The sequence below is a fragment of the Octopus bimaculoides genome, chromosome 6, assembly GCF_046866305.1.
Source record: "Octopus bimaculoides isolate indiv1 chromosome 6, ASM4686630v1, whole genome shotgun sequence".
NCBI lineage: Eukaryota > Metazoa > Mollusca > Cephalopoda > Octopoda > Octopodidae > Octopus > Octopus bimaculoides.
Window position 1 is genome coordinate 38,998,647 of NC_142933.1, and position 23,888 is coordinate 39,022,534.

At 37.6% G+C, this 23,888-nt stretch overlaps 1 protein-coding gene and 1 long non-coding RNA gene across 5 annotated transcripts in view; one reads left to right on the forward strand and one right to left on the reverse strand.

Moving 5' to 3' along the window:
* The window catches only part of LOC106882558 (uncharacterized), a 213,305-nt gene that overhangs the window by 14,390 nt on the left and 175,027 nt on the right, over positions 1 to 23,888 (forward strand). For all 4 annotated transcript variants that reach the window (XR_008264440.2, XR_016242235.1, XM_052968894.2 and 1 more), the window contains exon 2: positions 2,648 to 4,081. Coding sequence is in view for 2 of the 4 variants with exons in the window: in XM_052968894.2 (XP_052824854.1) it covers positions 3,983 to 4,081 (99 nt within the window). In the remaining 2 variants the exon portion in view is untranslated. The remainder of the gene's footprint in view (positions 1 to 2,647; positions 4,082 to 23,888) is intronic.
* On the reverse strand, positions 786 to 2,742 carry LOC149135028 (uncharacterized). Its single transcript, XR_016242237.1, has 2 exons — positions 2,605 to 2,742; positions 786 to 1,653 (listed from the first exon to the last, which is right to left on the reverse strand). It is a non-coding gene; the product is annotated as an uncharacterized LOC149135028 (long non-coding RNA).

A 23,888-nucleotide genomic window follows, 5' to 3' on the forward strand; every position in this document is an offset into this window, starting at 1 on the left:
GGTGCCAGTATCAGATGTCAAGTGGTGGTGATGATGGTGGGGGAAAACATAAATACAAAGACACGCACGCATATGTATATACGACGGGCTTCCACACAGTTTCCGTCAACCAAACTCACTCACAACGCATTGGCCAGCCAGGGCTATAGTAGAAGACACTAGCCGAGGGTGCCGCGCATTGGAACTGAACCTGAAATCACATGGTCACAAAACGAGCTTCTTAACCAAACGGGCATGTCTGAAAAGTAATTAAAACAGACTAAAAAAGATAAAAACAAAACAATACAAAAACAACTTCTACTTGTTAATTAGGTCAGTCATGAACAATAAAATATACGAGCCATGATCACCCTGACTATATAATTTCAGTCGTGGTGTATCTAATACGTCTTTCATTTGTTAAAGATAATCACGTGTGTGATTTGAGTGAGATTTGGTTCGAATTATTCTTAGCAGATCAAACAACTACGTAGTGTTTCCCCTAGTCAGCAGAGAGTAGTGAGTAGCTATGTAAAGTGGTAGTCTCCTATTCAGTTAGTTCCACGACTGAGTATCAAATTTCTGATTGAAGCAGTTTCACTTCATTAACCTTACGTGCAAACTACATGGTTTCGGGTTCAGTCCCACTGCGTGGCACTCTGGGGGAAATGTCTTCTCAGTATAAACCCCGGGCCGGCTGATGTCTTGTGAGTGAATTTGGTTGAGGGAAACTGTGTTGAAACGTGTGTGTGTGTATGTGTGTGTGTATGTGTGTGTGTGTGCGCGCGCGCGCTTGATTGTCACGCTTCTAACCGATTGACAACCGGTGTTGGTTTATTTACGTTCCTCGTAGCAAAGCCTTCGGCAAAAGACACTGATAGAATAAGTACTAGCTTTTTAAAAATAGCATAAGTACTGGTGACGATGTATTCGACAGAAAAAAAAATCCTTCAAGGTGGTGCCCCAGAAAGGCCGCAATCCCATGGCTGAAACAGATAAAAGATAGAATATATAAAGTACTCCGAGGAAAGGCACACAGTCCAGTCACCTCTTAAGCCCCACCCCGTACAGCAACCCACTCTAAGCTCCAAGTTATCATGCGCTATCAGGGAACACTTTTTTCTCAAACATCGCACCTCACAACTGAGCTCCACATGTTTTATGTTTGCATCGCAATTTCAATTCCTACTTGTTTATGCTCCGTCATGTCGCTTATATTCTTGTTTTTATTTTATACAACAACAGAGTTGGTTACAGGTTTCGAACGAGTGAAACTTAGGCGGAGCGAATATCACATAGCATATTTTGTTCGACGCGCCAATTTATGGGCGATTTCTCGCCATCGAGTATTGCTTTCTCCCCTACCCCCACACGTCAATCTTCCATACAGTTTCCATCGATGAAATTTTCTTCACAAGGCATTGTTCAACCAGTAGCTATAGCAGAAAACACTTGCCCAAGCACTGTGTAGTGGAATTAAACTGGAAATCTCGTTACTGGGAAGCGAATTTCTTGTACCACAGCTAAACCTGAGTTTATGTACGATAGAAGTCAGAAAGTGGGTTGTTGTATCATGTATGCCTTAATGTGATGTGAGTGATTCAAACGCCAGTTGGAAATCACAACAGAGTCTCTGCCTTGGTTCGCTTGGAGCTTACCACCAGTCTGTAAAACCTGCAAAAGTACCAATAATAGTTTCAATTTGTGGCACAGGACCAACAGATTTTGAGGGGAGGGTGGATTCGATTACATCAAACCCAGTACTTGATAGGTGCTTATTCTATCGACCCCGAAAGGATGAAAAGCAAAAATCAACCTCGGCGGAATTTGAGTTCAGGACGTAAAGACGGACGAAATGTCGTTAAGCATTTTGTCCGTCGAGTTAACGTTTCTGCCTGCTCGTTATCGTTCCAACAGTAATAATAATGTTGGCTTAAAATTTTGGTGCAAGGCCAGAAATTTCGGTGGTGGGGTAAGACGATTATATCGATCTCCAGTACTTAACTAGTACTTATTTTATCGATCTTGAAAGGATGAAAGGCTAAGTCGGCGGAATTTGAGCTCAGACGGATGACATGCTGCTAAGCATTTTGTCCGGCGAGATAACAGTTCTGCAAGCTTGCCATATTTCCAACAGTACTAATAATGTTGTAGTTGTTGTATAGTTTCAAATAAAGTATTTGTCTAGAATGTATAAGTAATATTGACTCCTTACATCGTAAACCTTTGCCTTATCTTAAATCTTAAAAGAAAATGTTCTGCAATGATATAAAATTATGCAGTTTTTTCCCCTAAAGACATAAACAAAATTTTATGCAATCTCAACTGGAAATTGGAATGAAATCGTAATTCGCCCAAAATTTATCGCTGCACCATGGCACCAAAGAGCAGAAGAATTGGCAAGTGAAGCGAATGCATTTAATATTAGATTATGCTATAAGAATTACACTAACAACTCCTATAATTTCAATTTTGATGAAATTTCCAGATTTGCTAATCTTAAGTAAATAAACACTCGAGAAATTTTCGACTCTGCTTCTGCTCTGCTCAGTTTTAAAGTCTTATCCTAGTTTTTGCTTTTAGCAAGTTACAGACCCAAACTTCGATACTAATAAATTTCTTTACCCTGACTGTATATTTTCATTTTTTCTTCATATTTCTTTTACAGAGCCGGTTGGTGTTTTCCGTCTGTGGAACTACCATTTTATAACAGTTACTCTCGCTGCTGCTGCTGTCGCTATTGTGGCTGTCGTTGCTGCTGGTATTGCTGCTGTCTCTGCCGTCTCCAGATCTCTCCCTGTAGGACTCCACCTTACTTCGAACTTAGTGTCTTCAACCTTATCATCATAAAAAACTTTTATTTCTTTATCACCGTTCTTTACTAACACTGCTTCACACATTCACCCACCCCTACCCTATCCTCCAAAAGGGAGTAAAAAGTTCTATTAGCAGTTGGCTGACGATTTCTTCTGCTTAAGCATTCTCTGCTACCACCACCGCCACCGCCACCACCCTCAATCGACAGCAATACCAGCACTTGCACTACACCCTGCCTTCAGCCATCACCGCCACTACCGCCACCACCGCTTGCAGTACACTCTACCCACGCCACCGCCATCCTTATCGGCACTACCAAACACCCACAACTACCAACACCGCAGTCAGCACTAGCACGCCGTTACCCTCCACCACCACCACCCCACTCTACAGTGCTGAACCGAGGTTTCTGTTACCTGTAGAGAAGCAAAAAGCCCAGAGTAGGTAGCATAGCAGATAGTGAGAAAGCGCAGCAGCCACAGAAAAACCATTCCTGCTACCCAACATCAAGATGGAATGACGTTACTTTGCGTGGAAGGTAGTCAACACTGCCACCCCCTAGAATATTTCTTCTTCTTCTTGAACAAGATCTCTTTCAAGCCGCCGACGCCATACTCTTACCACCATTAGCCGGCCTCAGCTGATAACTTTTTTTTTTAATATCAATTTTTTCGCGATCCCCACCCCAAAAATCTAGTAACAGAAGTAAAGAAAAACAACCCCAAAACACAATTAGCAAATACCAAAAACGAAGAAAAAAGGCGACTGTGAACAACACAATAACCCCCTAAATATATATAGCACACTTTATTATTCGATTAACAAAGTTTCTCCAATTTGTTCCTTTTGGGGGGGTGTATTGAAAAAAAAATAACAAGACAGAAGAAACTTCTTAGAAAATTTTAATATGTAATTAATTAGCAAATAATTAATCAATAAATTTCTTGCAATTTAACATGACTAATTAGTTGCATTTACAATAATAATAACAATAAATATTTGAAAAGGAAACAAGCGAATTGAGTTTAGATTAAAACCATATTTTGTTCCTCAGGAAACAATTATAGTTTTGATAACTTGACAGCGCCAAGAGGAAAAGAGGGATTTATCGGAACAGTTCAATCTATTCGAAGATAGAGAATCCAAGTACTCTTTGGCTACTAGATTTTTGGAACTTGACAGGATCATGATCAGTTCTGGGATTTTAACCGTCACCCTTGACGGCGGAGCACCATGGGGCTTCAGGCTACAAGGAGGTGGTACCAACCCATTGCAAGTTCTCAAGGTATGTTGATATTTCGCTATTGTTTCGTTACACACACACACACACATGATAATGAGTATACACATGCAATATACTTCTATATAACAAGTAAATATGCGTATATATTCACACATATAAACACAAATGCACAAACAGACGTATCGTACAGTACTATATATATATATATATATATATATATATATATATATATATATATATAAACAAATAGTAAATGAGTATAGGCATATATACGTACAGGTATGTGCGTACCGACATCCACCTGTATGTATAGGTGCATATCTGGGTACAGGACATTGCAAACAAAACGTAGACGAGAAAACACACAAGCCACATAGAGAACATTCTACTTCATCAGCTACCCCCGTTTTAACACCGGCGTTTCGAAGAGCTGGGCAGGACGCATCGTTAAAACGGCTATATATATATACACACACACCTGTGTTTGTGTAATAGTGCATACATCATTATCATTATATATATATATATATATATATATATATATATATGTATATATGGAAAAGTATATATGCATGTTTGTAGATATATATATATATGCATGCATATATATGTATATATACATGCATGCATATATATGTATATATACATGCATGCATATATATGTATATATACATGCATGCATATATATATATATATATATATATATATATATACATGCATGCTTATATAAATATATGCGTATTTATATATGCATATTTATAAATATACGCGCGTATATTATATAGACATATATGTATGCATACTTATGTATGTATATGCACAAATGCACACACACACACACACACACGTATCTATGTATGTTCATGTCTATATCTAGTGTTACACGTGTATACATATTAAATCAATGAAATCTGTCTGCATCTGTGTGTCTCTCTTTCTCCCTCTCTCTATCTATTTGCGTATTTTCCTACGAATATTTCTGAAACATGGCGGTTTTCCAGGACAGAATTTGTTCCACAAGGGTTGGAACCAACTAAGGAAAAGAAAACCAAAAAGAAAAAAGAAAATAAATAAAATAAAATAATGACCTACCAACCTAGCTACGTAGCTAGCTAACTACCTACCTTCCTACCTACCTATCTTTCTTACCTACAAGCATATCTTGGTACTAATATATCTATCGTTTCTGATAGCCATACATGCCAAAATCAGGGATGTTTTAAAAAAGAGTTGAGTGAGAGAGAGTTTTTATTCCATACGTAGCTTTGTTTACTAACAACATTACAGACCAGCTGTGTGTTGTTGGCTGGCATTGTTCAACTTAAATAATTTTATCTGATCGTCTGTAAGTGTGGCAAACAGACCAGGCCCGCCGACCGGATGCCATATTGATGTCAAGTCAAATACTATCTTTAGAATATCATCCCACACACATACAAACACAGAGTCTGTGTCTGGTGTCTGTGTGCGTGTAATTTTATATATGTATGCGCATATATTTCTATCTGCATGCATATACGATTATACGAGTTTATATCTATCTATCGGTAAATATGTTGTATACGCATAAATTTATAGTTGTGTGTGTATGTGTATACACACTCACAGGCTGTCTATAAATTACTTTTACAATCTGAAAGAAAAAAGAAAAATCAGGAAAAAAGGTTAACTCAGCAGGTTGCATGCAACCAATGGAGTACACGTTCTCCTGTTTCTTATAAAACGTTATTTGTTTGCTTATGTTTTCCAATAAATTATAAGAATTTTTTCAAATTGCAAAAATAAGTTATGGACATGTTATATATGTTACATATATATATATATAAGCATGTTCCATGCGATATCGATAAACTGGTCAGCTGTTGTTTCTATTCAACCCTTATCAATTTTGATCATCAAAACCTATAGTCAAATGCCTCCAGCTTCCTACTGTGTCCATCCCATCTTTCATCAGATTTAATATATCTAATGACCATATTATCCATGTTTATTTTTGTTTAAGATGGCTGGACGTAATTTCACAGAGATTTGGCTGCTATTTTAAGCACACTGAGTGCCCATGTAAACAGCCCCTTGTTTAATTAACTGATCACTTTTACTTAGTGTTGTATTACGTGATACACTATCCAGAACAGTATATAATTTTTCGTGTAGTTTAAAGAGAAAGGGCAGTGTGCGTGATACTTTTTTCAAGATCTCCGGGGCTAAGAGAGAACAAAGGAGGGGATGGTATATCCCGACTGGAGATGTGACCTGCATGATTGCAACATTGCAATAAAGTATACTCCGCTGAAGCTACTCAATGATAAGGTGGTAGTGGTGGCCGGGTGAGCATGGCTAATAGTTGCAACTTATTATCTAGAGTAGTCCTTTATTATCTAATCCTTTTACTTGTTTTATTAACAATGTCCTAAACTACTTAACGAAGAACATTATAAAAGACCCTAACAAACAATGCTCTTCTACATTGTATACCATGTCGGTATATTTTTAAGTCTTTTATTTATTTTTACTTGTTTTAGTTATTGGACCGCGGCCATGCTGGGGCAACGTCTTGAAAGGTTTTAATCGAACAAATCGGCCCCTGTACTTTTCTTCTGTTTCTTTTTTAAAAGTCTGGTACTTATTCTATCCGGTCTCTTTTACTGAACCGCTAAGTTACATAAACGAACCAGTACCGGTTGTCAAACGTCTGGGAGCGTAACAAAAGCAATCAGAAAGACAGGCACACGCATACACACAAACACACACATATATATACGAGTAAGCACATAAATGCAAAAGAAGGTGGGAAAAATAGTACTCGAATACCGAGGGAAGAGTAATATGCTTTTTTTTTTTATTAAAGTTACAAAAACATCGCAAAAATTGTTACTCAGTCTTGATCACAACTGTCCGACGGACGGAGACGTGAAATTCTGAGTAACAGTTTTTGTGATGTTTTTGTAGCTCTAATAAAAAAGCTACACACACACACACACACACACACACACACACACACACACACACATATATTTGCATGTTTTAAGGTACATCTCGCGGATGCTCTGGGATGCATCGTCAGTGATGTTTCTGGGGTCCCAGGGCATTTCGGGTCTTTCAACACTAGACACCTTATACGATGGGCTTGCGCATAATTTCCGTCCGCCAAATTCACTCACAGGGCATTCGGTCGGTCAGGGATAAGAATAGAAGATATGTAGAAGATACTTGCTCAAGGCGATATGTAGTAGAACTAAACTCGAAACGACGTCGTTGGTTTCGGGGGTTTAGTCTTCTTAGACAAACACTACTTACGTATATGCTATTTATTAATCACTGTATCACATTTTACCACGCAACACAAAACAATGCCATAGCATACTACATTACAAAATAGCAGAGCACAACAGTACAACATGTATTCATTTGTACTATGTCAAAACGTCTCAGTAACCGTAAAATTTAAATGACACACAGCACGTGTGTGTAAATCTCAGCTAAATATATATTTAGCATTGCGAAATAACATAACATAACATACCACTAGAGTAGATCATATGATGCCAAACTATATGTTGTTACCTTATATTTAAATGTTAAGGAGTAGCATCACAACTCTACTTATGAGAATATCATATTAACTCACACAAAGCATCACGTTATCGTAATATATTTTCACATTACCCATTGCTCTACAAAACTGCACAAGACCAAATGATTTCTTTTACATACCAAAAGAAATGCTATCCTGCGGGGACATCTACCTACCTACCTACACGCATATGTATATTTAACTGCTTTCAAAATAAATGTACATTTCATTTTAATGGCTCCGAGGAAGATATATGATGTTGCACAAGTATTCAGCCTTGAGGACATTGATTCTTGTACCAGAAACAGCTGTAAACTAATGAAAGTGATTACGTAACTCTTGTTCTTCTGTTATTCATTAATTGATATTATACTATGTTCTCTCATCGTGTTTTTCTCTAAAGTATAAGTATATTGAGGTCTAACAACTAATTTTTAGTCTTGCTATGGCTAAGCGAAATTATATATGTATGTGTGTATATATGTGTATTTGTGTGTGTACATATATACACATGTATATATATGTATATATATATATGCTTTTATGTGTATATACATTCATATATATATATATATATATATATATACATACACATGCGTATAGATGCACACACACACACACACACACACACATACAAGATCAGACTCCAAGGAAACTGGTGTTGGTCTATGCATGTTTCTTCCTATGTTTCTTTCCCTAAGATTTTTACCGAATTGTTTGCTGTTATGTCTTGTAAGTTAAGTGCTTGTGCAGTGGTCTTCTCTCTCTGGCTCAAAGTAAACTTTGTGAATGTTGTGTATTGTCAGATTACTCGTACTTAAACATAACTATGGTAAAAGATATTTCAGTCATGGAAACTCAGTTGCTTGTGTATCAGGAACTTTGTTGTTCAATATAGCTTTAATTACTATTCTCAGTCAGAGTGAGAGAGAATGTGTCAGGTCTTTATTGAACAAAATTGCTGATGTATAATCCTCCTCTCTCTCTCTCTCTCTCACACACACACGTATAATTACACATCTTCAAAGTAGGTCGCTGAACTAACAGGCTAATTTGTTTCATTACTTCGGCAAAGTAGCTGCGATTTAGAGGCAGGGTAAGTTTGAACTTAGCTAGGGAGGGTAATAGAAAGGGATGTTTGTTTCGGTTATACATATACTCTTTTACTCTTTTACTTATTCCAGTCTTTTGACTGTGGCCATGCTGGAGCACCGCCTTTAGTCGAGCAAATCGACCTCAGGACTTATTCTTTGGAAGCCTAGTACTTATTCTTTCGGTCTCTTTTGCCGAACCGCTAAGTTACGGGGACATAAACACACCAGCATCGGTTGTCAAGCGATGTTGGGGGGACAAACACAGACATACAAACACATACACACATACATATATATATACATATATACGACAAGCTTCTTTCAGTTTCCGTCTACCAAATCCACTCACAAGGCATTGGTCGGCCCGAGGCTATAGTAGAAGGCACTTGCCCAAGATGCCACGCAGTGGGACTAAACCCGGGACCATGTGGTTGGTAAGCAAGCTACTTACCACACAGCCACTCCTGTATATATATATATATGTATTACCGAAATGTATACATATCGGTGTATAATCGCTATTATTATTATATTTATTTATTAGAAAGTGCTGTGATTAGGTTATTTTTACAGATATTGTACCACTGGAAATCTAAACAAAAAAGAGTTCTATCAGAGTAATGATCCTCAACGTTCAGAGCTCAAATTCTGTTGAAGTCAGCTTTGCCTTTCACCCCTCCGAAATCAATAAAATAAACTTATAGTCATATATTTGGTCGATGTTCACATATTTTTGTTTCTAATTTTGTCTCAAAGCCAATAATTTGAAGGGATCAGAGCAGTCGGTTACATCAATTCCACTGCTCTACCGGTACTCATTTTATCGACTCCGAAATAAGAAAAGGCAACTTGATCTCGGCAGTATTTGAACTCTGAACGTAAAGAGTAGGAAGAAATGCTGCTATGCATTTTCTCTAATGCACCGACGATTCTGCCAGCTTGCTGTCTTAATAATGATAATAATAACTATTTCCTTATTTCTCTCCAAAATATCTTTGATCAAGCCACTGGTTTGAAGAAGAGAGATAGGGTCGAGTTAATCTACTTCATAGAATAATAATTGATTATTTTCTGAGTTAACGAGTCAATCTGTACGTGGCTGCTCAAAACAGCAGCTATATTCCTCAAATCACACTTATACTCTTTTAAAAAGACAAAGCCACATTGGCTTGTTTAGTACTAGATATATAAAAAACGGTGTTATGGCCTTGGTTGAAATGCTTTGATTATAGGTACACTCAACCAAGTCTGACATGTTAAAGCGATATAGTAACAAGTGGTTATTTTATTGACCTCATAAGGAAAGCTCAGTGGAATTGAAACAAATATATAGAAGAGATTAAAAATTAAGTATATGGCAAGGCATTTTTGCCATCATTTCACCTTATTAAAAATATTTTGTTTGAGGTTGACTACACTTTTGTAGGGAAGAGGAGCAATCATGCCTTTACCACTTTCGGTAGAATGTAAAGCCGATTCATACTGGATTTGAACTCAGAAATCAGGAAAACAAATATTGTATAGAATTTTAATCTGGCGGTGTTCTACGGATTTTTGCCCTTCTACTCACTTCACTGTACTTAATTATTTTTCAAAAATTGGATGTAAATACGGTTGTGTGATTAAGAAGTTCGTTTTGCGGCTACCTGGTCTCAGGTTCAGTTCCATTGCGCGGTACATTGAGAAAGTGTCCTCTACTGTAGTTCTCTGGGCCGAAGAATTCCCTGTGAGTAAATTTGGTAGGCGGAAACGGTGTGGAGGCACGTTGTATACACACACACGTGTGTGTGTGTGTGTGCATTTGTCTCCTCACCGCTTGACAACCAGTGTTGGTTTGCTTACGTCTACCTAGCAAAAGAGCCTGATACAATAAGTACCATACTTAAAAACAAAAAAACTAAATACTCGAGTCAATTTGTTCGACTAAACTCTGCAAGGCTGCTGTCCAACGACTGAAAGAAAAGATGGTGAACAGGTTAAAAAAAGAAGAAATAAAAAAGGAAAAGGGTCACCGATTTTGATAATTTATTGCATTAGTAGATTTATAACTGGTGCTTGTTTAAACGACTTCTGAAACGGGAAAAGGGAAGACAACTCTGACGAAATTTGAACAATCTTAGAAGGACTTACGTAATTGTTGTAAGTCATTTAATCCGGGCCTATATCATGCCTAACCCCTTCCACTACATTCAACATAATTAGCATCAATACTGATAATAATGATACTTATAATACACTACCGTACAACCAGATTAGATAAAAGTACACCAGAGATATCTATTCTAGACTAGAGTAATATCACACCACAGATATTATATGATGTCATACGGCATTATGTTATATTGGGCCATATAATCTTGATTAAAATTGCAATGACAGCGAATATATCTACTTGGATTTATTTTTGGTACCAATAAAATGCACATTTAGCATTCTCTAGAATACGCATACCATATTTTCTCGCACCATCCACGCACTAGTGATCATACAGAATAATAACTGGATAGTAGCTAGGTGAGCGGAATTTTCAAGTACGAAACACAATATTATTGGCGTGGTGAAGTATATGAAATATCTTAACTACATGGTTTCATCTTCTCCCGAAGTGAGTGAACATATATGCATATAATGGTGATGGCAATGAGTTCTATAAAATGTTAGTTTGAAGCAGAACTGCCGAAAACTTCATATTCATCTAATGATCTAGAATGAGTCAGCTTGACGGAACCCATTCTATTACAAGCTATATTCACGGAACGAATTTGAACACAGGGTTGCCAGTTATACATAACAAAACAATAGCCAATTTTTACACTGCTCTGGATGATGAAAAGGAGGATTATTTTGACGATGTACGACGGAATGTTACTTGCAACAGTGAAATGTGGTATCTATTTACAGTTAAGTAGACTGCGCCTGGACCAGGCAGTTTATTTAAAAGAAATTACATATCGGATAAGGGCTGTGGATTGTCAGAATTATCAGAGTGTGGTGCGGTTTTTTACGTTCTGATTTTAAGTCTCGCTGGGATTAACTTCATCTTTCATTCCTCCGGGGTCAATAATATAAAACAGCAGTCAAATACTAGAGTCGATTTAATCGACCGACTCTCTTCCCCCAAATTTCAGTCCTTCTGCTTATATTAGAAACAATTATTATCTGGCATATGGTATGCAGAATGTTGATAGAAAATAAGTAATCGAAATACAATTTATCAAAAACAACTGACCGAAAAATGCTTAATCGAAATCGCTGTTTATCGAATTTTCAACTGATCGAAATATGTAGCAAATATTAAAATAAGATTATATCCTCGCTGTGTATTAGTATAATTTGTTTTATTGAATTTAAAGAACGGAGCAGTTATCTGTCAGACAAGTATGCTGTCTAAAAACCAGTATTTGTAGTCTAAATATAAATATACTTATGCAGTTTCCCATTATGTATTTAAAAAATATTAAGTAAATATTTAAAAAAATAATAAATTGGTACAAAATAACAGTTTCCCGTATTTTGAAAATTTGATTACAGTTTGATGAATTCTTGATTCGAGTGACAGTTACTTTCATCAATTGCATTTTTTAGAGGAACTGTTTTCGATCAATTGTTTTTGATACCAAACCTGTATATACACGCTTGCATACACCGTTTATTCAGCAGACAATCGAGAATATGATAACCGGAGGGAGGGAGGACTGCGTGAGCAATCAGCTGGGATATACATTCAACTGATTTGACTGAAACAATGTGAAATGAAATGTCTTGCTTAAGAACATATCGCGCTATCCGATACGAGAATTGAAATTCACAATCTTATAATAGCGAAACCAGCACTCAAAACACTAAGCCACCGTGGATTCACCACACACGCACACACACACACATACGCACACACACACATACACGTTTGCTTGTATGTGCCTGTCGTTCTAACTTAGCGGTCCGGCAAAATTCGTACCATAATTGAAACAATATGTACTGTGGTCGATTCGATCAGTTAAGCACTTCAAGTCAGTGTCCCAGAATCTCTTCTACTCTAGGCACAAGGCCCGAAATTTTTTGGGAGGGGGCCAGTCGATCAGATTGACCCTAGTACGCAGCTGATACTTAAGTTATCGACCCCGAAAGGATGAAAGGCAAAGTCGATCTCGGCGGAATTTGAACTCGCAACGTAAAGACAGACGAAATACCGCTAAGCGTTTCGCCCGGCGTGCTAACGTTTCTGCCAGCTCGCCACCTTTCAGTGTCCCAGAATAACCGCTGTCCAATGACTGAAAGAAGTAAAAGCGTAGAACAAGAAGAAGCAAGAGCGTTAATCATCTGTATTGGCTTGGGAAGGTCGAATTTAGAAAGATTGTTAATTAGATTGGGAAATAATGTCCTTATATTCTGTCATTGCTGATACACATGATAAATTCATTCGTTTAAACTAGGTAGAACAGTGTTCTACCTAGTTTAAACGCTTATCTCCTGATAATCTTTTGATAACTCAAAGTTTCGTCACCGGTACAGAATATTTCAAGGGATCAGGTTTCATACTTACCTAACAGATAGGAGTAGTGATAAGTGATAGGTAGTGTGAGAGTCTTCAGTAACAAATTATGTAGGCATCATATATATTTAATAGGAATGTCACGATATAGTAGATTGGTGGTGGTGGCAAGGATTTAGTAGCTTTTGTAAACAACAGCAGAGATAAAGTAGAAGTGCAGAGAAAGATTCTGGACCGTGTCATCTACTCAGAGCCGAGGTTCAGGAATATCCTGTTTCGTTTTGTAATAGAGGCATGGCATAACAATAAATCAATAAGACGATTTATGCAACCCATCAGGCATTTAATAAGCTTTGTGTGTGATAGTACATGAAAATTATTGATGATTTAAAGCTAACTTTGATGATGTGCCATGTTTGAAAGAGAAAACCTATGACAAAAATGTGCAGGTGTTGCTATGTGGTAAGGCATTTGCTTCCCAACCACATGGTTCCGGGTTCAGTCCCACTGCGTGGCACCTTGTGCAAGTGTCCTCTACTATAGCCTCAGGTCGACCAAAGTCTTGTGAGTGGATTTGAAAGACGAAAACTAAAAGAAGCCCGTCGTATGTAAGCATATGTATATATATATATATATATATATATATATATATATATATATATATATACATATATATCAATGTGTGTGTGTCTTTGTGTCCGTGTTTGTCCTCCCGCCATCGGCCGACAACTGGTGTTGGTGTGTTAACGTCCCCGTAACTTAGCGGTTCGGCAAAAAATATCGATAGGATAAATACCAGGCTTAAAAAAAGTACTGGGGTCGATTCATTCAGCTAAAATTCTTCAGGGCGGTGCCCCAGCATGGCTGCAGTCTAATGACTGAGACAAGTAAAAAATAAAAGATAAAGAACACTAGGTACTAGAAGGCTGAGTGAACAGTAAGGTGTCAGTACTGGATTCTTGGTTTACAGAGAGGAACATCATAGTAGATTTCTTGTTGCACTCTTTGAGACTGATCATTACATAACTTCATGTGCAGAATTGAACTCGATAAAGTCAATTTCTCGGTGACTGTTATGAGTCAGGTCAACTGGTCTAATCACCTCATATCCTATAAAATGATTTGCTCTGATATGATTCGCTATGATATGATTCGCTATGATATGATTCGCTCAAGGTCTTACTGTGGAGGTGTCCAGTTTTTTTCCAATAATATTCCCACTAGACCGAGATTCTAATCAAATTGTTTATGCTCTACCTTAAAGCAAACTACCAGATCGGCTGTAAAGGATAGACCAAAGATGGACAATTGATACTCATAGCTTTTTGTTATCAAGTGCATTCCGCTTGTAACCATTCCGGTTTTATTCCAGATAGTGCGTCTTGGATTATGTTATCCAGTGCGTTCCTTCCGTCGGCTATAATTTTGAGGAATCTTTAACTGCTCTTTCTAATAGATCAAACGACTACATAAAAGCTTTGTCAGTAACTAAAGCAAAAGAATTAAGGTTAACCTTTCAAGTGCTGCGTTCGAGTTTTCTTTGTAATGAAACTTCCATTTCATTCTTTAAGTATTGCTTGAAGAAAATGAAGAGAGAAAGAAAGAGAGAGAGAGAGATGCATGTCTTTAGGAAAGATTTGGATAATGGATGGTAAAAATGATAAACGTGACATTTGAAGACGAAATCACTTTCCAAATCCGTTTTGTAGGTTTCTAGGCTGGAACAGCGAAAGTGCATTTATCAGAGTCATATCTCAAATTTCCTTAGCTTTTCTTTTCAGCTATTTATTTCCATGCACATATTTATTATGACCAAAAATACGCTGCGAATAACAAAATGTCTCATTATTTAATGACATTACGTTCTGAATTCAAATTGCTCAGAGGTGAAAATTGACTTTCAACCTTCTGAGATTGTTATTGTTATTATGGTTTAGCCCCAAGTCAAGCAGGCCTATGGTTTAAGACATTCCAGCTGTAAATAAAAGGAATACATTATCTGATGCATCCTGGCCTTATACAGTACGGTAGGATGTGATCTGAAGAAATTATTTGTAGAAGGTCGTTGGACTACGAAGCTACCCTCTCCTTCTCATTGCCCGAGGTTGATGAAATAAATGTCAGTGAGATTAATTTAATCGACTATGTTTTGACCTTGTAACTACTTTAAAAATAATTTGTGTATCTCTCGATATGCGACGGTGGCAGATGATAAAAATAATAAGGTGTCGTGTTATCGTTCCCTCTGGATGTCAACAGTTCGTACACGCGTTCCTGACGCTGTCCAATGGTAATAGCCAAAACACAACTATTGCAGGCTTAGTCAACGACCTATACTTTATAGAAAGTTGTTTAACTTGATCCCTTATCAACTTTCTGTACTATTTTTCAGTTTCTGATATAGTTACGAGGGCTGAATTTTTGTTTTTGGTGGAGGTTATGGGTTGATCAATTAAATCGACTCCAGTATTCGAATGGTGTTTTATTTCATCGATTCCAGTCGGATGAAAGATAAAGTTAACCTCGGCTAGATTTGAACTATAAAAATGAGTAGGTATAATACAGCAAGATATTTTGTTCGATGCTCTAACGATTCTGTCATTTCATTAACGATATCTGTGCTACAAAATGGTTTCTGATATAGGCACAAGGCCAGCAATTTTGAGAGGAGGCAGGAGGGTAAGACGATTTCATCAATTTCAGTACTTGACTGGTACCTTATTTTATCAATCTCAGAGGGATGAACGGCAAAGTTGACCTCGACAAGATTTGAACCTAGAATGTAAACAGTCGGAAAAATATTGCAAAGTATTTGTACTATATTGTAAGATCATCTTTGATTCAGGAGACTTCATCAAAGTCATTCCAGCTATTTCAGCCTCACAGAATCTAGAACAATGTTATTCAACGTCTCTTATTTATTTGCTTATGTTTTAAGACAGCGGGTGTGAAGGCATTTGGTTCAGTGGTTAGGGCACCGGGCTCACAATCATAAAGTAGTGAGTTCGATTCCCAGACCGGACTGTGTGTTGTACTCTTGAGCAAGACACTTTATTTCACGTTACTCCAGTTCACTCAGCTGTAGAAATGAGTTTGCGGTGTCACTAGTTCCAAGCTCTATCGGCCTTTGCCTTTCCTTTGGAAAACATCGGTGGCGTGGAGAGCGGAAGCTGGTATGCATGGGCAACTGCTGGTCTTCCATAAGCAATCTTGCCCGGACTTCTCAAAGATAACTTTCTAGGTGCAATCTCATGGTCATTCATGACTGAAGGGGGGTTCTTTACTTTTAAGATATAACTTTTAAAAAATTTGGTTGCTGTTTCTATCGGGTGCAATGAAAGTGTAGTGTCTCTCTCAATGGATTGACGTATAATTCGTAAAGTTCACTGTTATAAGCAGCCGAGTCTTTATCTGATACACAAATGTTTTGTTAGTTTGTAGAGTTGAAGCCAAGACCAGACAAGTTGTGGCTACGGTGAACTGCATCACAAAACCACCAACGATTAGAGAGTGTCAACCATGGCATTTACCAGTAGTTGTAGGGACTTTACTATGAAAAATTGAAATGCAAAAGCGGAAACAAAACAACGACTGAAATCTTATCTTACATTTAAGGAGGGGACGGCGCCCCAACACCGATATATTGAAGAAATACGAAGTAAAACTTCAGCTGTTGCTTTGTTTTCCCTTTTGTACTAGATTTTGCATTGTTTTGAGCATGGCAAATGTTTATATTATTTAACAGTACACAATGCTCCACCCCAAACTACTCTATACTAATTACACTCACACTCACACACACACACACACACACACACACACACAAACGCGCGCGAGTGTATATATATATGAAACAAGTAAAATATCTGGTTACAAAATCTCTACAAGAGATGAAAGCAGTAACTACATATACTGAGAAGTAATGTTTATCACCACTTCAACATGGCAATAAACATTGCTACCATTACGATGTTACCATTTTAACCACAAGAGGACGCCTCCTCCAGCTGGTTATTCGATGCATTCTGCTCCCAATATATATTACAAGCAGGGGAGCGAACTCCTACCCACTCCCAGCGACGGTACCACCAGACTGTACAGTTTTGAGCTATCTGAGCTCATCCTCAATAGTGGATAATCATCCTCTAGAGAGCAGTTCGCTCCAGCACGCAATATATAGAAATTTAATGACACCCAATCACTGATCTTGCAACAAGCAAATTAGCTAGCTAGAAAATCTCTAACTATACTGAGAAGCAATGTTTATCGCCATATATATATATATATATATATATATATATATATATATATATATATATATATATAAACAAATAGTAAATGAGTATATGCATATATACGTACAGGTATGTGCATACCGACATCCACCTGTATGTATAGGTGCATATCTGGGTACAGGACATTGCAAACAAACGTAGACGAGAACACACGAGCCACATAGAGAACATTCTACTTCATCAGCTACCTACGTTTTAACACCGGCGTTTCGACGTACTAGGGCAAGGAAGAAGAACTGGGATTCAAACTGTATAGGCAAGGAAGTAGACGGCATCATGCAGTAACAGTAACTGACTTAGACTATGCTGATGACTTGACATTACTAACAGGAGGTGCTGAGCAGATTAGAGCAGGAATCGGGGAAGGTAGGATTGTACTGTAACGCAAGGAAAACAGAGCTTCAAGTATTCAACCACGAAATGCCTGTGTCAGTGAAAGTGAGAGACGGTAAGTCACTCAAGGTAGCTGAAAATTTCAAATACCTCGGTGCAGTGGACACAAAGAACTGAAAAAGATACCGTAGCAAGGAAAGCTCTTACCTGGAGCGCATGCCATAAATTGAGAAAGGTATGGAGTTTAAAGTTAGCAAGGAAATTGAAAGTGGGGTTGTTTTTGACAACAGTGGAGTCTGTTCTATACAGGGCTGAAACATGGACGCTCACTAAAGTATCGAAGAAGCAGTTGGACGGTTGTTATATGAAGATGCTTAGAATGGCACTCAGTGTCTCCTGGAAGTGTCATACAACAAACGCCGACTTATACCAGGGACTACCAAAAGTAACATTGAAGATAAAGTAGAGAAGGATGAGGTTAGGTGGACACTGCATCAGACGTACCGATGAAATCGCTAACAAGATAGTGCTCTGGCAACCAACGGAAGGAAGAACCAGGAGAAGAAGGAGGAAGACGACCTATATCGATAACTTGCTGGAGGATACTGGTATGGAAGGGGTGCAGGAGTTGAAGACCATTATGGAAGATCGAGATGCGTACAGAAAACGTGTGGAAACAGACTTGGGGCGTCCTGAGGGACGATCTAGATAGATAGATATATCACGGTATCGCCCGGATGTTTTTATACACTGTTGGTCACAGTATGACTCGCATTGTTTTAGCATTCGAATGTTGAATAGAATGTCAGTCCGTTGCAGGATTACCCATTCACAATCGAGTGGACGGCTGCAACACGAAACGAAGTGTTATGCTCAAGAACAGAATGTACAGCCAATCTCGGAGTCGAAACCGCTATCTCGCGGTAGTGAGTGCAACACATTAACCACTAGGTCACGCGCTTCACACTCATACACACACACGTGTATGCGCGCGTGTATGTATGTATAATATTTTTGTAAATTATGAATGGCAAGTACAGTTGTGTGTGTGTGTGTGTATGTGTGTGTGTGTGGCTCTAAGTTATCTAATGGGCATATCGCTGAAAACAACTTTCCTCATTCACTGTGTGTTTTGCAATAGTTGAGATTACCAATTTTATGGTTTTGGGTTCAGTCCCACCGCGCGGCATCTTAGGCAAGAATCTTCCACAAAAGCTTCGGGCCAAGTAATGCCTTGCGGTAAATTTGATAGACGGAAACTGCGAGGAAGCTCACCCTACACACACACACACACACACACACACACACACACACACACACACACACACACACACACACACACACATATATATATATATATATAATAATAATAATAATAATAATAATAATAATAATTTATGAAGGAAGTGGAAGACAGATTTAGCACTAGTCTTTATTCAGTACGACGATCGCTTCGACTCATTCTACAACTGTCCGTTATGGATAGGATTTTGTGCATCTAATTGTGTTGCATCAATCTATGCAGTTTGTTTCACATCAGGTACATGCATAAAGAAGGGCATGTCCCGCTAGATATACTGAGATGTCCTAGGTATGTTGTTCATGCCTGCTGTATCTTGGTTATGACTGGCTACTGTTGTCCGTGAGTAAATAACGTAAAAATTAAAGTGATAAAATATATGTGTGTGTGTGTGTGTGTGTGGGTGTGTGCACGCATGTCTCCGACTAATTGACAACCGGTGTTAGTTTGTTTACGTCCTCGTAAATTAGAGGTTCGGCCTAAGAGACCGATAAACTAAGTACCAAACTTAAAAACAAATAAAGTACTGGGGTCGATCTGTTCAACTTAAATGTTTTTAAGGCGATGCTCCAACATGGCCGCAGTCACATGATTGAAACAAAATAAAAACGTAAAAAGATAAAGAATAAAAGAAAGAAACAGTATTTATTTTAATAACAATTTTTTTAAAAATTCCTCTTTTACACAGTCGCCTACAAACTTACCATTTCTCTGTCTGTTGGTCTGTCTGTTTGTCTCTCTCTCTCTCTCTCTCTCCATCTTTACCGCGTCCACTTCTATTACTTCTGCCTGTCAATATTTCTTTAGGCTGGCACAGTATCTAAATCACACAGTGCGAATTTTATTCGATAAAAATACACATGGAAAAAGCAAAATTTAAATCTAAACGCATAAACAAAACAAACCACACACAAAAAAAGATCAAACAAACAAAAACAAATAATGCAAACCGAACGAAAACTTCTAGTAAAAATTTTCGATCAGAACTAAAAAAAAAAAAAAAACGCAAAAGAAAAAAAAATAGAAGAAGATTATCGAGCGAAGAACAACGAGTGGAAAGGACGCTGCGTGCTTGTAATGCTGGTTATCATTTTTGCTAATAAATATACTATTCCCATATAGAGAACAGAGTTATTAAATTACATCCATCCGTCGCCACCGCAACAAGTTAGTTGCTAGTAGCTGCTACTACTACGACTACTGCTGCTGGATACTGTTACTGTACAGTTGATGTTGGTGTTCATTCGTTGCGTTGGAATTCGCTGTGTACATACATATATATATATGGTCGCGATTTTCCGTCGAGATTTAGTTTCTCTCTCTCTTTTATTCCTCTCACTCCTCTCTCGCACTCCCTAAAGTTTCTCCTTCCTTAGTTCTCATACTCCCCCACCTCTCTCTCTAGCACCCAGTTTTCATCTTTCTCATTGTTTTCTCCATTTCTTTCTCCTCTTTTCGTTGCTCTTTCACTCTTTTTTCTTTTTCTTTTTCTCTTTGCTTCAGCTCTGCTTTTACCTTTCTTTTCCTCCCTCTCCCTAGCTATTACTTTTCTCGTTTCGCTCCTTCTCTTTCTCTTTTACTTTCCAAGTTTCTCGTCCATTCTTTCTCTTCCTCTTTCCTCACTTATCTCATTTTATCTTCCTTATCACTTTCTTTCCCTTTCTTTCTCGTAGTCTATCTAGCTTTCCTTCTCTCTCACTCTCTTCTTCTCCCTCATTTCTTTTTCTTTTTCTCATCATTGTTACCTCACACATCTTTCCCACTCCATTTCATCACTTTTTCGCATTACTTATCAGTTATACTTACCTCCTCAATCTGTCTCACACATACACATACGATTGCTCTCTTTCTCTTACTCTCTGTCTGTCTGTCTATCTGTCTGTCTGTCTGTCTGTCTGTCTGTCTGTCTGTCTGTCTGTCTGTCTGTCTGTCTCTCTCTCTCTCTCTCTCTCTCTCTCTCTCTCTCTCTCTCTCTCGTGATCTTCAATACCTTTACGTTCTCTTATCTCTCACTATTACTTTTTTCTCTCTTCTGACGTTTTCGCTATCAACTTTTTCTCCCTCTTCATTACTTTTTGCATCGCGTCTCCTATACTCTTTTTTCTCTCCCAAACACACACACACACACTCATGCACGTATATATATATATATATATATATATATATATATATATATATACACACACACACGCACATACTTCTATAAAAATATCTATGTACGCATATGCATACATAAAATATGTAAATAGATGCATTAAATACATTGTTTAATAAGAATTTATTAGTTAGGTACAAAGTCAGTAAAGATTAGTACGTGCGATTGATACTTTATTTTATCGATTCTTGAAGGATGGAATACAAAGTGTTATATATATATATATATATATATATATATCAGATTAAGGAGTTATTAACGAGGGATTATCAATCCGGCCAAAATACTTTATACACCCCCCCCCCATTAATACAAATACACCAGACTAACAATTTCTTTTAGATTAGTAAAGAACTCCGAGTATTCTTGTGGCAGGTTCCGACGTTATAGTTCATCATCATTCTATATTGTAAATTCATGGTTGTGCTTCCAGTTAGACTGGTCTTTTACACAGAGTGATACACAAAACAAGGCATAAATAATGGTTTTTACATATTCTTGTATAATTGAAAACAATAAAAGAACATATAAAGACCATTATCTATATATTGGCCTGTGTGCGTGTATGTGTGAGTGTGTGCGCGTGCGTGTATGTGTGCGTGTGTGCATCGGACCCTCCCTTTCTCCCCTTTCTGACGAAGAGTCGTGCTCGAAACAGCATATAGACACTCTTTTTTCCACCTTTACCGAGCGTCAAGCTAATATATTCCATGTGTACATCCTTTTGACTTTTGTTGCTTTGTTATTCTTTATATATATATATATATATATATATATATATATATATATATACAAAATACACACACACACACATATATATGTAAATAAAACCAAGGAGAGGAAAGTGCTTTGAGAATTACATCATAAATAACAAAGAAAAAAATATTAGATATGCTACTGGTTTCAGTCGTTTACAAAACGATTTTAGTCATGCTGTACGAATTGGGGAAAATAAATTGAAATCAATTTAAATTAATCTTTCATGATATCAGTCCTGGAATTTCACATCTTTCTCACAAAATTCACATGGTGCTGATATCTGCTTTCCCTCTCATGTATGTATGTATGTATGTATGTATGTATGTATGTATGCATGTATGTATGTATGTATGTATGTATGTGTGCATGTATGTATGTATGTATGTATGTGTGCATGTATGCATGTATGTATGTATATATGTATGTGTATGTATGTATGTATGCATGCATGCATGTATGTATGTGTGTGTGTGTATGTATGTAGCTAAGGTTGATAGATATGCATGTATGTGTATATGTATGTATGTATGTATGTATGTATGTATGTATGTTTATACAAGTCCGTAGACTTTTTCCCTTAGTATCTTGTATCAGAAGTAAACCAATTTCGTTAACTCTTTCAGTGCATTGGTTTAATGTCGTCATAACCAGCCCCAAATAATTAACTATATGAACAGTTATTGAGCACTTTTGCTGAAAATTATGTCGTTAAAACGAATTACGAACCAACTCTATGGAGTATGTACTTATCTTATTACTGAGCACACATAAGCGTTTGCTTGTGTGTGTGTGTGTGTGTGTGTGTGTGTGTGTGTGTGCTCAACCCCGCCTATGTAATCTTAATCTCAGTTTCACAATCATTTTCACTTCACATGTCTTTCTCTCTCTCTCTCTCTTCCTCTCCCTCACACATTATGACCCTTAGTTTCTGTGATATTTCTTTTGTTCCCTGGCACTCAGTCTTAGTCGTTCTCTCTTTTTCTCTCTCACTCATTTTCTCCCACTTCTTGTTCTGCTCCATCCTCTTTCTCTCTCCCTCTCTATTCCAATACCGGACGTCGTTTCTCTTTTTAACCTGTTCGTATCTTTCTATCTCATTTTCTCTTTATTATACTACTTTCTCTCCTCCCTCCCGCTCACTCACCTCACACCACTCTGTGATCTCCTCCTCTCTCTCACACACATACACATTCACAAACGCACACAATTTCACTCTGTATACCTCACACAGAGGTACTCGTACACGCGCTTCGAAGCTACTCCCTCATTATCTTTCCCTTATCCTCTGTCTTAATTCCTAATAGTTATACTGAACACGCACACATACACACACACAACATATGCACATCCACACTGCCTAATAACACACACAAACATACAGCATAATAATACACATGATTACATATATAGGCACTCGATCATACGCACACACACATACACACATACACAATCATACATAAATGTAAGCACAAACATAAATAGAAATATAAACACATTCACACATATAATTTAGTTTTCTTACTCTCCTACTTTCTCATTCTTTCTGTCATTCCTATTAATATGATTTCTCTTTTCTTCTCTCTTCTTTCTCCGTCAGTTCCTTCTGCTTCTCGATGTGTCTCACCCTCTCTCAGTCTCTTATACAAGCTCTCTACTTCTTTTCTCTATCTCGACTTCATTCTCTTATAAGCAAGTTACGTACGTGTAATTGCCAAGAGGCCGAATGCAATCAGGTTCCTAGAGTCATTTGTACGTTCCAATGAAAACCTACTTGATTAGTTTGATGTTAAAGCATATACTATGTAGATAGTTCAAACAGGTATCAATTTACTCATGCAGATGGTACA